Source organism: Notolepis coatsorum (genome assembly GCF_963971535.1).
Source record: "Notolepis coatsorum genome assembly, chromosome: 4".
NCBI lineage: Eukaryota > Metazoa > Chordata > Actinopteri > Aulopiformes > Paralepididae > Notolepis > Notolepis coatsorum.
In genome coordinates this window covers 151,329,541-151,346,938 of record NC_140168.1, presented here as the reverse complement: position 1 = coordinate 151,346,938, position 17,398 = coordinate 151,329,541, and the positions used below count along the sequence as shown (strand labels likewise).

Below are 17,398 nucleotides of genomic sequence, written 5' to 3'. Positions count from 1 at the left end.
AGAGTGACGGTCAGATTGAAACACAGAGTGATGGTCAGATTGAAACAGAGATGGTCAGAGTGATGTCAGATTGAAACACAGTGACGGTCAGATTGAAACACACAGGGGAGAGTGGCGGTCAGATTGAAACACACAGGGGAGAGTGACGGTCAGATTGAAACACAGGGGAGAGAGACGGTCAGATTGAAACACACAGGGGAGAGAGACGGTCAGATTGAAACACACAGGGGAGAGTGATGGTCAGATTGAAACACACAGGGGAGAGTGATGGTCAGATTGAAACACAGGGGAGAGTGATGGTCAGATTGAAACACAGGGGAGAGTGATGGTCAGATTGAAACACACAGGGGAGAGTGATGGTCAGATTGAAACACACAGGGGAGAGTGACGGTCAGATTGAAACACAGGGGAGAGTGATGGTCAGATTGAAACACACAGGGGAGAGTGACGGTCAGATTGAAACACAGGGGAGAGTGATGGTCAGATTGAAACACAGGGGAGAGTGATGGTCAGATTGAAACACACAGGGGAGAGAGACGGTCAGATTGAAACACACAGGGGAGAGTGACGGTCAGATTGAAACACACAGGGGAGAGTGATGGTCAGATTGAAACACACAGGGGAGAGTGATGGTCAGATTGAAACACACAGGGGAGAGTGACGGTCAGATTGAAACACAGGGGAGAGTGATGGTCAGATTGAAACACACAGGGGAGAGTGACGGTCAGATTGAAACACAGGGGAGAGTGATGGTCAGATTGAAACACAGGGGAGAGTGACGGTCAGATTGAAACACACAGGGGAGAGTGATGGTCAGATTGAAACACAGGGGAGAGTGATGGTCAGATTGAAACACACAGGGGAGAGAGACGGTCAGATTGAAACACACAGGGGAGAGTGATGGTCAGATTGAAACACAGGGGAGAGTGATGGTCAGATTGAAACACACAGGGGAGAGTGACGGTCAGATTGAAACACAGGGGAGAGTGATGGTCAGATTGAAACACAGGGGAGAGAGACGGTCAGATTGAAACACACAGGGGAGAGTGACGGTCAGATTGAAACACACAGGGGAGAGTGATGGTCAGATTGAAACACACAGGGGAGAGTGATGGTCAGATTGAAACACAGGGGAGAGAGACGGTCAGATTGAAACACAGGGGAGAGTGACGGTCAGATTGAAACACACAGGGGAGAGAGACGGTCAGATTGAAACACAGGGGAGAGTGACGGTCAGATTGAAACACAGGGGAGAGAGACGGTCAGATTGAAACACACAGGGGAGAGTGATGGTCAGATTGAAACACAGGGGAGAGTGATGGTCAGATTGAAACACAGGGGAGAGAGACGGTCAGATTGAAACACAGGGGAGAGTGATGGTCAGATTGAAACACAGGGGAGAGAGACGGTCAGATTGAAACACACAGGGGAGAGTGATGGTCAGATTGAAAAACACAGGGGAGAGAGACGGTCAGATTGAAACACACAGGGGAGAGTGATGGTCAGATTGAAACACACAGGGGAGAGTGATGGTCAGATTGAAAAACACAGGGGAGAGTGACGGTCAGATTGAAAAACACATGGGGAGAGTGGTGGTCAGATTGCCAACAGGAAGTTGAAGTAAGCCTTTAAAGTTCCCCTTCACTTATGGTTAACTCCTCTTCATCACGGACTGTACAGATTGTTATGTGTGATATCACTAATAGGGCAAACCTCTCATGGTCCAACATGTGGTAACTTTACACCTTTAGCTTGAGCTACACAGAAACGATGAGTAGGTATTGACATAAATTGTAGACTTGGAATTCCTGGTAAATGTAACCAACCAATGGCTGCTTGTTGGCAATTAGCATATTCATAGATCCTTGTATATTAAGTTAACACTTTCAGAGCCCAAGCTTAACCTTGATTTACCGGTTGAATGCCCACCATCCACTTCAATGTTAGCATTAAAAACGCCTAATCTATGTTTTAAATTATGGCTATGTGTCTAATCTGCCCGTCGCTTATCAATGACTCGTTTTCCAGTCAACATTGTCGAAGCGAATTGTTTTTTTATCGGTTCATTTTCGTTTTATAGCATTTTGAAAAGCCCTCGTTTTCAAGGAAAATATAAAGATTCCATGATAAAAGCTGTTTACTGGAATATTCTAGAATACACAAAAACTGTCATTTTTCGGCCTATTTATGAATCGTTTTCAAATAAACGCTAGATTATCGATAGTATATGTGTACGTATGCACGCTAGATACGCAAGCTGAAAAATCGATTCTCTGATTTCCTCATCAGCGATCGCACACACAGAGACACATCACACATAGGGCAAACGCTGAGATCTCAGCGAATACAACTCTGATTATCCCAAGACTGGTAAAATAGATTCATTACCTCAGATCAGATGTTCTCCAAAAAGATCATTCCAATTCCTGATCGCCATTCCAAATATCGATCACACTTATTGATTGAGTATTGGCTACTGTGAATATATATTCCAGGCTGATTCCCGTCCCGCGATGACTTCCATGTTGAGCAGACAGCTTGCCAGCTCAAGGAGCCAGCTGGCTCCACCTCTACATATCGACTGATCCCAGGTCAGTCTAAGTGACTGACCTGCAGTTACACAGGGATAGACGATAGGGGGCGGTTTTTTCACATCTGAGCTCCTACAGGGGCTGCTGTACCAACGGGAGACTCTGTTGATGAAATATGAATTCAGATCGCTAATAAAAAAGGCATTGGGCTGATAAAACGAGTTATGACGTCATGGGCACTGAAAGTGTGAGGGTAAAGGTGTAGAGATGCTGCCGAGACATTTTATGTAGTCTCTATTGATCCATTTTTATAAATAAAAAAATTTCAATAAAAATAAATAAACATATTTATATAAATTGTGATTCCAATAGAAAATGTTTAAAGATTTTTAAATAAACATATTTATATAAATTGTGATTCCAATAGAAAATGTTTAAAGATTTTTAAATACATCTGGAGGGGATCTTTCATTTACAACTCCCTAATTTACATATTTACAATACAATTAGACAGTGACAAAATGTGATTTTGTGAAAATATTATACTTTTATTATACGTGCAACTACAGGCAAAATTATTCTGTAAATATTCAGCCAAGGTCCAATGAACGATAGTCCAAAGTTAGACGCCACTTGTTGTACAGTTCGTACAATGACAATACAATTTAATCTAATATAATCAAATGGTAGCAACACAAAACTAACTGTGTCTAACTACACAGTAACCATGGAAACGGGGAGTGTTGGCGTTGTTGGACATACGTGGGAGGGTTCAGATGCCTTCTCTTCTGCGTCCTCAGCATCACTGTCCACACTGCTGACCTGGCAAAACAAATGCAAAACAATTATATCAGCCTAGAACGTTCCGTCAACAGCGCATCACAACACTGCAACACGAGAGAGGCGGGTGGGGGGGGGGTTGGTGGGTAGAGAGAGAGAAATAGAAAGAGAGAGCGATAGGGACAGAAACCGAAGGACAGAGAGATAGAGTCGACAGCGGATACTTAAAGGGGAATATTGTTCAATTTACAGTAAGAGTTTATGGATGCTATTTCCAAGGACAGTCCAACCAGTATCTGTGAGCGTGGAAGGACCCTCCTAGCGCTAGAAGCCAAATTATTAGGATAATAACCTGTGATGCTGCGATGGTGGTAGAAGTGACTGGGAGCATTGTTTTATTTTTATTTTTTGAGGATACGTGAACATTTACTGTTATAAGAGTGATGATACAGAGTAGCCGAATTTCCCTCTGGATAAGTATTTCTATTCTATTCTTCATACTAGCCGCTGATAGAATAAAGCTCTTTTGGGTCTGAATACTGACTCTTCCATTCTGGGAGTCCACAAAATCAGTCTCCCGGTCATTTTCTATGGAGCAACTAAGAATTTCACATCTTTTTTTTTATATATATATTTTGAGCTTTCTGTATTTTTTCACCCATCCCAATTTAGTCATTATGCCAATTCCCTTCCTGGTCGTTGCACGCATTGCCCCACTGTCGGCCTGGGGAGGGTGTAGAACTACCACATGCGTCCTCTGATACATGTGGAGTCGCCAGCCGCTTCTTTTCACCTGACAGCGAGGAGATTCACTGGGGGAACGTAACGTGTGAGCCCCCTCCTCTACTCCCTGTACACACATGACTGCGTAGCACAGCGGAACAACAACACCATCATCAAATTTGCTGATGACACAGTAGTGGTGGGCCTGATCTCTGCCAACGACGAAACGGCCTACCTGGAAGAGGTAGAGAACCTGTCACAGTGGTGTCAGGAGAACTGCCTCTCCCTGAACGTCAGCAAAACAAAAGAGATGATTGTGGACTTCAGGAGGTCAGGGGTCAAGGACTACAGCCCCCTCAGCATCGACGGGGCACCGGTTGAGAGAGTGAACAGTTTCAAGTACCTCGGAGCCCACATATCCGAGGATTTGACATGGACCACACACATTGACAGTGTTGTGAAGAAGGCACAACAACGCCTCTACTTCCTCAGGCGCCTAAGGAAGTTCCAAGTCAGTCAGAAGATCCTTAGGAACTTCTACTCATGTACAATAGAGAGCATCCTGACTGGCAACATCACCTCCTGGTTTGGGAATAGCACTGCACAAGACCGTAGCAGACTACAAAGAGTGACACGTTCAGCCGAACGCACAATTGGAGGGGGGCTTCCCACCCTCCAGAACATTTACAACAAGCGGTGCAAGGGGAAGGCTAAGAGAATTATTAAGGACTCGAGCCACCCGAACAACTGCCTCTTTGAACTGCTGCGGTCAGGCAAGCGATACCGGAGTCTTAAGGCGAGCACGGAAAGACTCAGAAGAAGCTTCTATCCCCAGGCCATCAGGCTGCTAAACGAACAATAAACACTATGCAACAACCATCAAATGCACACAGCACACACACCCACACGCACACACTCACTTAAACAAACAACACACTGCAGCACCCACTCTCCACACTTTAGATCACACAAACACACTTTATATTTATTGATACAGGATTTGCACTACAACTCGTACACCTACTGTAAATTGTACCTAAATTGCACCTCATCCCATTTCTGCCTTGCACTATATAGTATTGTATATTAGTACACTGCACAGTATTGTATATTATATGGTAACTCAGTTACGTCTATTCTGCATCGAACATTGTACATATGTCTATACTGAACACTGTGACCTCATTTTTTTTTACTTCTAATTTACATGCTATACTATGTTATTTTATTTCATACTTATCTTGTCTTGCACAGTCTCTGGAGCGCAACAGTAAGAAGCATTTTGTATAAAAGTATTCTGTACTTCTGTATGACAACTATTAAAGAAACTTGAAACTTGAAACTTGAACTTGGTTCACGCCATTTCCCCCAGATCCCCTCCCTGCTGAACAGGCGGCGTCAATACTTTTACCAACTACCCTCCAGTTCCGCGTTCGTGTTCTGCGATCTGATTGGCCACTGACGTTTCTGGTCATGTGACATGTGCGCCAATCGCGTGACGCCTGTTTCTGCGCCTATTTCCGCCTCGAACAGCCTGCAAACTAACTTACCTAACGCCTAGTTTATCACTGGTTAAACTTAGGCGACTCTTTCGAAGTTGGTTAGAGTTTGGAATCAGGGCTGGTGTTCTATCGCCCTGCTCTAAGACAAGATCTAACCTTAACCAACTTCGAAAGAGTGCCTAAGCTTAACCGGTGATAGAAACAGGCGTCACACGATTGGCGCAGATGTCGATGTCACATGACCAGAAACGTCAGTGGCCAATCAGATCGCAGACCGCGGAACTGGAGGGTAGTTTTGACGCGAACAGGCGCCCAACCGACCAATAGGAGTCGCAGTTTACAACAACGAGGACACATACCCCACCGGCTTCCCACGGCTTCCCACCCGCTAACACTGCCAATTGTGTTAGTAGGGACGACTGACCAAGCCGGAGGTACCGCTGACAGCAGGATTCGATCACAGAGTCTCTGCGGTGGTAGGCGAGTGCTTAGTCTACTGTGCTACCCAGCCACACCCCGTATTTCACATCTTGATGACATCACAAGTTAAAGTCTTAGCTCTCTGGCCTCTGGTTTTGGGGGAGAGTATTTATGTGTTCACAAATACAGTATAATGATGGAAATTGAAGAATAAGAATAATACATTGAGTGCCATTCCCTTTAAATCTGTAACTACAACCATCAATGCAGTAGTAAACGACTAACCCGTCCAACATATACCATGTCCAAATCAGATCAAAGTAGTCTCCACCACCATCACCACTCAAGCAATATCCACTGAAACAACCCTCATGACGGGTGCGACAGTGGCTCAGGAGGTAGAGCGGTCGTCTGGTAATGAGAAGGTTCGTTCCCGGTTAGTTTCCGGCTCCTCCCGGGCAGCGTGGCCAAGTGTCCTTAAAGGAACGCGCCAACATTTGGGGAAATTAGCGTACCGTCTTCTCCGGAGAGAGACAAGAAGATAGATACCAGTTTCCTCTCTGTGCGTTCAGTAGAAAGCTATCTGGCTGCACATTAGCCTAGCTTAGCACAATGAATGGAAGCGGACATGGCCGGTTAGCCTAGGCATTGTCCAACTAACACCTCTCCGAAAGGCTAACCGGCCATGTCCGCTTCCATTCATTGTGCTAAGCTAGGCTAACATGCAGCCAGATAGCTTTCTACTGAACGCACAGAGAGGAAACTGGTATCCATCTTCGTGTCTCTCTCTGGAGAAGACGGTAAGCTAATTTCCCAAAATGTTGGCATGTTCCTTTAAGTCACATGACTCCTGCAGATAAGAGACATCTCCTCCTCTTCTTCTTCTTCTAAATAGTCATTCATAGAATTTTTCTGTTCTTTTTTCCAGAACTCCTAACAGAGTTATAGTGGAGCCGTGTACCTGCCCCCCCCCCCCCCCCCCCTCTCTGCTTCGCTCTTGTTTCTCTCACCACCCCCCCCCCCTTGTTTCTCTCACACACACCCACACCCAGGAGGCAGGACAGACAACAGCACTGAAACATGACACCTCAAGTTTGCCAAGTCAGTCCTTTACTGTAAACGTCTCTAATATGACAAGCTCTTTACTGTAAACTAATAATACAAGTACAGGTGAAGGCAATCTGGTACCATCATGTACTCAATGCCAGGGGTCCGTTATCCGGTAATTATCCGGTATTAATCTGTCTGGTAAGTCTCACGTATTTCAAATTTCTCCATTGATAATGTCCTGCGAAAACAATTCCCTCTTATTATTCAAGAGGGATATTGAATAGGGATATAGTATCCTGTGATTAAATTATTATTTGGTTACCAAGTATATGTCCACTCAAACACAAATCTCTCTGAAATCTTGTGAGGCGTGTGTGTGTGTGCATGAGAGTTACCATATCGTTATCAAGATAAAAACAATGGTTCATGTTTGTGCATTTTCCAAATTGTGCCAACATGTCACAATACACTTCGTATTAGTGTTAGTTGGACAATGCCTGAACGCACAGAGAGGAAACTATCTTCTTGTCTCTCTCTGGAGAAGACGGTAAGGTAATTTCCCAAAATGATGGCATGTTCCTTTTAAGTCACATGACTCCTGTAGATAAGAGACAACCCCTCCTCCTCTTCTTCTAAAGTCATTCATAGAATTTTTTTATTATTATTTTTGGCTCAAACAAGGGACTCGCAATTATTTTAATAATTATTATTTGTATTATTCGCATAGCGTTCATAGACTATTGATATGGAAGTTGTGGCCGACAGAGTGATGCTACAGGGGCCCACACACTCCTGGCTGAACCAAGACACTTTTTTCTCAAGAAATACTATGAGGAAGGAGCGGCTGGGTAGCGCAGTGGACTAAGCACCCGCCTACCACCGCAAAGACTCTGGGATCTAATCCAGCTGTCAGCGGTACCTCCGGCTTGGTCAGTCATCCCTACTAACACAATTGGCAGTGTTATCGGGTGGGAAGCCGGTGGGGTGTGTGTCCTGGTCGTGGTAAACTGCGACTCCTACTGGTCGGCCGGGGCGCCTGTTCAGCAGGGAGGGGATCTGGGGGAAATAGCGTGAACCGCACGTGTTACGTTCCCCAGTGAAACTCCCCAGGCAGACAGTGGGGCAATGCGTGCAACGACCAGGAAGGGAATTGGCATAACGACTAAATTGGGATGGGTGACAAATACAGAAAAGTCTAAAAAAATTCAATAAAAATACTATGAGGAGAGAGCTGCTGCAGTGCTTTGATTGACAAGTGAGCATCGGGTAATGATGACGTTATTGCTATAAGCTCAATAAACAGATAATATTTGACTGGAATCTCTCTCATTTGTCCGGGACATTGAAATCTTCCCGGAACACATGGACCGGCACGTCTAGCTGAAAAGCCCGGCTCAGTGCCGTTAACAGAACCAGAGCTACTGCTATGTACCGGTAAATTAAATGCTAAATAAAATCAAAAGTGTGATGCTACGGTGTTTCGAACCACTGACTGAATAACCAGAGTTGAGTTCTTGTAAATACTAGTTGTGACAGAATAAAAATAATAATAATAATTCATTTGATTTGTATAGCGCTTTTCAAGAACCCAAAGTTGCTGACAATAGGCAAAACAAAGAACAGAGAACCACAGGGAAACAGGGAACAGTATGAATACACAAAAACATAAAATCACGAGTAACAAACAACAAATACAGAAGAAGTAGGGGAGACAATCAGGGAAGTAAGTAAGGGAAACCGAGGGGAGGGAGGGGGGGCAGGAGACGGAGAGAAAGTAGGGCAGGGGAAAGGAAGGTGGTAGGTTGAAGGAGGGTGGTTATGGGTAGGGAAGGTTGAATGCTTGGGAGAACAGGTCGGTTTTGAGTCGGGACTTAAAGGTAATAATAATGTAAAAAAAAAATACAATAATAATAAATAAATAAACAAACAAAGAAATGATGTACCGGATGACATTATGTTAGGTGGATATTGTTCTGTGGTGGGATAGTAGTGTAGTAGAAATTGTATGTCTCCACCCTCCTCCCATTTGTCATCCACCCCCCCCACACCTACTATAGTCAGACTATTGTCCACCAATACCCACGTCCTGTCTACCCGTGATCAATCCCATTGTCCACTGATCTAACCAGTCTTCCCGTGTCCCCTGAATCAACCAGTCTTCCACCACAAAACCCCCACCTTCCCTAACACCCCCCCCCCCCCCCCCACCTTCCATTTCAATTCAGTGCAACTATGATAGCCAATCAGCAAACACTTCCTGAATGAGAAGCGCCGTCGCAGAAGACTGCATTGTTGGGGGCGGGTTCTGGGTGCGTTGGTCATGGGACGGGGTTGCACGCCGAGCAACCGGCTCTGTGAGCACGCGCACGCACATGCACGCGCTATTATATATGTGTCCCCGGACAATGGTAGCATATTAATCACACGGAATACGCTGTTCACAGGTACCACAGACCATGGCTGTAGCTAGCTTTATTTCCATAACAACAACGGCCAAAGCGGCCTGAGCTGTCACCTTAAGAAGTGCTCTCCCTCCCCCTAGAGGGCAGGAGTAGGAATGGTGAGGTAGTCAAACACCCACAGCCACATACATCACACTCCTCCCCACTTAATTGTATTGCTGTCCCCACTTCCAAACCCGGTACCTAATACAGTGATAAAGTCCCCCGGAATGACCCCTCATAATATAACACCAAAATACAATAGTGCAATAACCCCCATAGCCCAACTGAGTCTGTCAGAATGTCCCGCTCACAATGTGAGGCGATCAGGGGGCCTAGTTACCCTCACCGGGTACCTCCTACTAGTCTCTGTGGATGTTCTGGCTGGCTCTGAGTCAGTTGCCTCAGTGTGCGTGACTGGGGACCGGTTAGGGAGGACTCTTGTCCGCCCGCTGGGGAAACGGTCACTGGATCTGGCATAAGGACTGTAGCAGTTTGAGCCAATGGGGCTGGTGGTATTGGCTCCCCTGAGGTGAGTAGCATCGGGTCACAGGCCCGCATCTGTTCTGTGTGGCGTTTCCAATGCCGCGAGCCGACCCCGACTGTGTAGGACACTGGCCCCTCCTGGGAGACCACCACCCCTGGCATCCACTTATCCTCTCCCCGTCTATAATCACGGACCAGCACAGAGTCTCCCGATGCAAAGTCCTTGTCTCTGGCAAACTGGGCTCTGCTGGATTGTCTGAGCCTGATCCACCACCGCCGCCACACTGGGTTTGAGGAGGTCAAGGCGGGAGCGGAGTCTGCGGCGAAGGAAAAGCACAGCAGGAGATTCATTAGTCGTGGCGTGGGGAGCATTTCTGTAGCGGAGCAGAAACAAATCCAGTCTGTGCTGCACAGCGTCTGTACAAAGCGCTCCGCTTGACCGTTCGTGGCCGGGTGAAAAGGAGCAGAGCGCATGTGCTTCACTCCATTTCCCTTGAGAAAAGACGCAAACTCATATGAAATGAACTGTGGCCCATTGTCGCTAACCAGAACTTCTGGCAGTCCATGACGACTGAACAACCCCTGCAGCACTTGAACAGTCTTAGTAGTTGTGGTGGAGCCCATCAGCTTCACTTCTGGCCAATCGCAAAGCCTCTGACAGGTACGCGCCAAACTCGCAGTGCTCCGACAGCTTTTTCAAATCTGCAATATACTGGGCGATTGTCTCCCCCTCTGATTGACGTCTTTTATGGAAACGGAATCTTTCCGCAATCACAATGGGCTTGGGAGAAAAATGGGCTTGCAATACTCGCACAGTCTGAGCATAATTTATATCCCCCGGTTTATCTGGAGCAATTAAGCTGCGCAGTAATCCGTATGTTGTTGATCCTATTAGACTCAAAAACACCAGGAGCCTCTTCTTATTGGAAATGTCATTTGCAGCCACAAAATGTTCAAACCGTTCCACATAAGTCGCCCACTGCTCCGTCGATTCATCAAAAGCCAAGATATGCCCGATGATACCAGCCATCTCTCTGTGTGATTGCCCCGTAGATATGCCGACGTTAGCTCCTTCGCTAGCCGGCGTTAGCGTGGTTTCCTCGTCAACCCGCTCCGTCATTAAACCAGCGTTAGCGTGGATTATCTTGAACCAGTGCAGTCACTGGATGAACCGTACTCGTCGCCAATTTATTATATATGTGTCTCCGGACAATGGTAGCATATTAATCACACGGAATACGCTGTTCACAGGTACCACAGACCATGGCTGTAGCTAGCTTTATTGCCATAACAACAACGCCCAAAGCGGCCTGAGCTGTCACCTTAACACTTTGAATGCCCAGCAGGGGGCGCACATTTAGTGCCTGAATGCCCACATCCACTTCAATGTTAGCATTAATATCGCCTAATCTATGTTTTAAATTATGGCTATGTGTCTAATCTGCCCGTCGCATTATCAATTACCTATTTCCAGTCAACATTGTCGAAGCAGATTGTTTTTTAATTGGTTCATTTCCGTTTCATAGCATTTAGAAAACCCCTCGTTTTCACGAAAAAAAAGAGGATTCCATGATAATCGCCCCGTACTGTAATATTCTAGAACGTTGTCATTTGTCGGCCTATTTATGAATCGTTTTCAAATAAACGCTAGATTATCGATAGTATATGTGTACGTGTGCACGCTAGTGCCGCGCGCTGAAAATCGATTCTCTCAGTTCCTGATCGCTCTTAGAGTCAAACAGCCATATCAAAAAAAAAGAAAAAGCTTATATCTCCGTGAAAACGGGTCTGATTATCCTAATACTGCTAAAAATAGATTCCTTACCTGAGATCAGATGGTATCCAAATGGATTATTCCAATTCCTGATCGCCATTCCGAAAATCGATCCTTTTATTGATCCACCGCGTATACTGTACAACACATAATACCGCTGCTCTGAGGGTCCAGAATGAAGCTGATCGACTCCGGTCACATGCGTGAGAAGTAAAATGTGGAGTCCGGGTCTTTTTTTCTCATGCCTTTTCATTGTGTCCAATCCAAAAGGGTGAATTACCATCTGGGAGACGATAGGGGGCACTTTTTTCACATCTGAGCGCCTGGAGTGGCTGATTTACCAACGGTAGACACGGTTGATGAAATATGAATTCAGATCGCTAATAAAATAAAATAAAACGAATATTCTCGTTATGGGCATTCAACCCGCGGGGGGTAAACCCGAGAAAACTCGGGTTGGGCATCCAAAGTGTTAAGAAGTGCTCGCCCTCCCCCTAGAGGGCAGGAGTAGGAATGGTGAGGTAGTCAAACACCCACAGCCACATACATCACAGCACGTGCACAGGAATGCACTGCACTCGACTGATGCACGTCCTCAGATACATTCACACAAAACTTGTGAATGAAATGTGTTACATTCCATTCCTAGAGGCAATTAGGCATTGTCTTTAGTGTGTGCGCACGCAAGGGAACATGTATGCGCATGCGCACGGGAACGTGCGTGCACGTGGCGTCATTAAAACACAGTGCAACCAGGTATGAAATCACCAACGCATTACTGGCAGGAGAGATCGAGAAGAAAACAACTGCTAATGTCACCACTTCCATTGCCCCCGCCACCGCACCCGATACAGATATAGAGTATACATCATCCGATTTCGAGTCTCTGGCTAAGCTAATAAAGATCTTAACCGATAAGGTTGATAAGCTTGACGTTAAGGTTGATAAGGTTGACGCCAAGGCTGATAAGGCTGACGTTAAGGCTGACGCTTTCAAAGAATCTATCGAAGCCAAATTCGAAGATTTAAGAGCAGCGGCTGCAGTACAGACCGAACGCACTATTGTAGTTGAAGCCACCTTGGTCGAACATACACTGAAATTTGCTAAGGGCGATAAGGCTCTACATGACGGTATCACGGAACTAACGGAGAAGATAGAAGAGGTTGTCGAGAAGCTTTCGCATAAGATATATGACAACAACGAGAAGATAACAGCTAAGTTATTCAAAATCGAACATCACTCCCGTAGATTTAATATCCGTATAGTGGGATTGGATGAATCAGTTGACTGCACAGACGACTCGTTCGCTACAGTGTTAGCTGAAATTCTAGTTCCAGATATCCTCTCTACAACGCCGACAGTGGATCAACGCTACAGAATTGGCACCCGAGACAACAACAGCAATAAAGCGAGGGTGATTATTGCTAGCCTGCGTAAAACTGGAATAAGAGATACGATTATCCGGGAGGCACGAAAGAAGAGGGGAAATCTGCTACACAACGGGAAACAAGTGTTTTTCTACGAGGATATGTGCCGGGAGGCTATAACCCTACGAGCCCGTTACAAGGTTGTGATGTCTCAGCTCTTTGAAAAAAAATTCCGTCCTACCCTACGCTACCCAGCGAATCTTTACATCATGGATGAAAGTGGAAAAAGGGTCTGGCTCCATTCGCCTCCACTACAACGTGGAGGATACGTTTATTCATATATTTTTTTTATCTTCGTTGGATAACTTTTTTATAGCTCGGACACCAAAAACGGCATCAAACAAGCTTTGATAACATTGATGTAGAAATAGTTTAATACGAGACACTATGACACTATATTTATATAAAGGTTCGCTGTTTGGGCCCGTTAGATTTATGGTTTTGTGCAGGTCATGATTTGTTGTTGACATTTTGGAATATTCTGGATTTTTTCAACGCTCTGTGTCATATTGGAATATACTAGAATGATATCACTCTATGGCATGAAGAATGCCCTGGAACATAAACAACAGTTTTTGCAAGTCATGATCGGTTGCTAACATTCTGGAATACTCTGGACTTTTTCAAGGAATGCCCTGGAACATTAACATCAGTATGTGACCTGCACATGAACCAGATCTGGAAGAACAACAACCTTCATAGCGGATTACTGCCCACCCATGTTCGGGGGACGAACTGCATACACGTATTTAAAAACCTCCTTTTCATCTAGATCAGTGGTTCCCAAAGTCGGGGTCGCGACCCAAAGGTGGGCCGCGAGCAGCCACGGGTGCTTATTAAATTTTTTTGTCAGGCCACTGAACTTAGAAGCAGGCCAGGACAGTGTTTCTAGTTGTATTCTAAAATTCTATTCTATTGTATTCTAAAATGTGACTATATGGTTTTATATTAACTTAATAAATAAACAAAAACGAAAAATCTACTTATTTCAACGAACATTTCAAACTAAATAACAGATTATGCACATAAAACGCTGAAAACAACCGAAGCAACAATAGTATTTTAATGAGGCTATTATTATTATCATTATTATTTTGCAACAAGTTAGCCCTCTCATAAATAGCACATATAAATGAATAACTAACTTGAACTAACTTAAAAGGATTGAAGTGATATTTGGCTTAAAAAATCGGTCACATGACAAAAAAAAAAAGAAAAAAAGGCCTGACGATGTCCATTGGGCCGCGGCTCTCTGACGCCTTATTTTCTGGGCACTGGCCTGAAAAGTTTGGGAACCCCTGATCTAGATGTGTAAGCTTGGCAAAGTTATTTTAAGATTTAAGCAGATGTTCTAAAATTTTTGGGATTTCTATAATCTAGTTCTAAACATCTTTATTTTTTTTCTGTCTTTGATATGTTTTAACCTATACATGTTAGTAGAAAGTTTAAATGAATATACTAATTGAGGCATATTTTTCATTTTTATTTTATTATATTAACGGGAGAGTGGCTAGGCCACGGGTGACATTCTATTAAGGTAGAATAAAAAGTTTTAGATCCTATGGCAATTTGCATAGGAAAGTTAAGGATAAATGGCTCATTCTGGGCTGACCGGTCGTGTAAGGGAGGGTGGAGCTGTACGCAAAGGGGGTGTCAAACGAACACAGGTACCTTGTATGGCTCTTTAAGGGAGGGGGGTTCAGGGGATTATATGTATATATGTATGTTTTTAAGCTCGGCTCTCAACAGGACCTCTGTAACTGAGGGGTTACAAAACCCTGACTGTATTAAAGATTGTGATAGATTAAACCACTGCTAGGTATGTACTTTAATTACTGGCCAGACAGTACATCGAATATAGATGGTGAACACTCACAAGAACACGGCATTGACAATGAAATAGTATTTGAGGGTATTTTATTATTATGCAACATTAGGTTACAGAATGAGAATTAGGGTCGCGCTTGTATGGCGAAGAATATGCGTAAAGTCAGTCAATAGCATGAGTCACTAAGAATAGCAGGAATCCTACGATGGGTCTAAGTTGACACCACCTGTCGTATAATAGCAACTATAGAAGGCAACGCTGGTACCGCCTGGAGACAATGGGTTCCCTCCGGGGTGTAAGGCCTGGAGGGTAGAGGAATGTTCGGATACTCAGTCTGATTCAATGAAGAATAAAGAGACTCCACGTACAGGAGTCGGTCCTTGTAAATCCCACGATCAGCAGCAAAGCAATAGTTGTAATCCAAATGCTCGATAGCACTGATGACAGCCAGCCAGCCTCTGACCACGAGGCCAGCCCGAGTGGTAATCCTCACGAGGTTGAATCCCAAACGATAGTGGAAATCAACGAGGCTCTTCTCAGGGTAACACGTTCCAAATCAATATAATCCAACCAGTAATGGTTCTGCAATCGCCGACGCTGGTGCTCCTGTGCACATACAATAAAGGAACGACTATTTACTTCACATTAAATTAGGTCGAACTTGACGTTACTGCATTAAGCTCTGACACTTTACTATTCTATTCGCACATGGCTCTCAACGCTCTGTTAGACGCACTGCTGCTCATTTCACTGTTACCGAACTTGTCACACTGCTTGCTTAGACGAACTTCTGCTGTGCGCACCTGCGCCAGCATATATACTTAAGTGGCTTTCTAGTTACAAACCTAACCACTTGCCCTGAATCAATACACTGCCAAGGGCATGTCCTGACTTGCCCCAAACTCGCCCCTTGCACCTGTCTGAGTGCGAGACTGCCTGGCGCCGCCGTCAGGGGGCTTTACTATAAGGGAAGTGAATATTACTATGATTTACACGCAGGCTTAAAGGGATATAGCGTGTATATATAAATAATATACAATGTATATAAAACAATAAATGTAGATTCTCGGCTTTAATCTGGCCCTTCACAACAACCTCAATAATTGGATATATATCCATTGTGAATTTGTACTCCAGACGAATTACAAACAAGTACACAACAACTTGCTTAGATTATGGCTAGTTTGAATATAATGATTTGGAATACTGGGGGACTAAACAAACAACATAAACGCAAAAGCGTGCTTACACTGATGAAAAACAAACAGGTTGATGTGGCTCTTTTAAGCGAAACGCACCTTTTAGTGGATGACAAAGTAATGCTAGCGGACAACATATATCATAACATTAGCCACTCATCTTTTGAAACGAGATCCCGTGGAGTTGCTATAGTCGCGAAACGGAAGTTGAATATTGAATTGCAGGACGTATGGTCTGATATAGATGGTCGGATTAACCATAGCTAAAATTGTATACAGTAACAGAAAAATAGCGTTGGTAGCGGCATATGCCCCAAATCTTTACGATGCTAACTTCTACACTACACTCACCAGAACAATGTTAAACCTTCCTGAATATTCATTTATAATTGGCGCAGATTTTAATGCCATTTGGGATCCCGGGATGGATAATTCTTATCCCACCATTTCCAATGATCAGAAACATGCATCTAATGCACTAAAGGATTGGTCCAAGAATACAGGTGTAAATGACCTATGGCGATTACTCAACCCCCACGGCCCGAGAGTACTCTTGTCGATCTACAAGACACAAGACATTCTCCAGAATAGATTATGTTTTTGCATCCCCTAGACTATTTGATAACTATGACGTGGAAATGGTTCCCAGATCACAGCTATTTACTCCTAAAAGGATCATTTGGTATACTGTCATCCCGAGCCCCAAGATGGCGATTTAACTCGATATTGCTGAAAAACAATGAATTCATTATACAATTCAAAGATGAACTTATTAATTTCCTGCTGGAGAATGCGGGTTCGGTACAGGACCCCAGAATATTATGGATGTCGGTAAAGGGATTTATCAAGGATTTCACTATGGTCTTTGCCTCCAAACTACGCAAGAATCGTTGTTCAAAATTGGTAGAGCTGGAAACGCTTTACTCATCGTTATTTTCCTCTTTACAATACAACTACTCGGTTCAATTGGAATCTCAAATTAATGTGTTAAAAAAAGAGATTAACGCCATTTTAAGACAACAATCTGAATTTCAAATACGTAGCACAAGACAACATTATTACTTTCATGGTTCTAAACCAAGTCACCTACTAGCTATGAAGATACGAGCCAACGCAAAATTTGCAGATATCCCTACTATTAAGGTCCAACAAGGACTTGTTACAGACCCCAAAAATATTTACGAGTCATTCAAAGAGTTTTACTCCAACTTGTACAAATCAGAAATGGCTTTCGATC

The 17,398-nt window shown here is 44.3% G+C and overlaps 1 protein-coding gene across 1 annotated transcript in view; it reads right to left on the bottom strand.

Moving 5' to 3' along the window:
* The window catches only part of LOC311226733 (uncharacterized protein), a gene marked incomplete at its 3' end in the record, with an annotated part of 175,780 nt that overhangs the window by 125,287 nt on the left and 33,095 nt on the right, over positions 1 to 17,398 (bottom strand). The window contains exon 7 of the mRNA XM_084312143.1: positions 3,294 to 3,353. Coding sequence (XP_084168269.1) covers positions 3,294 to 3,353 — 60 coding nt within the window. The remainder of the gene's footprint in view (positions 1 to 3,293; positions 3,354 to 17,398) is intronic.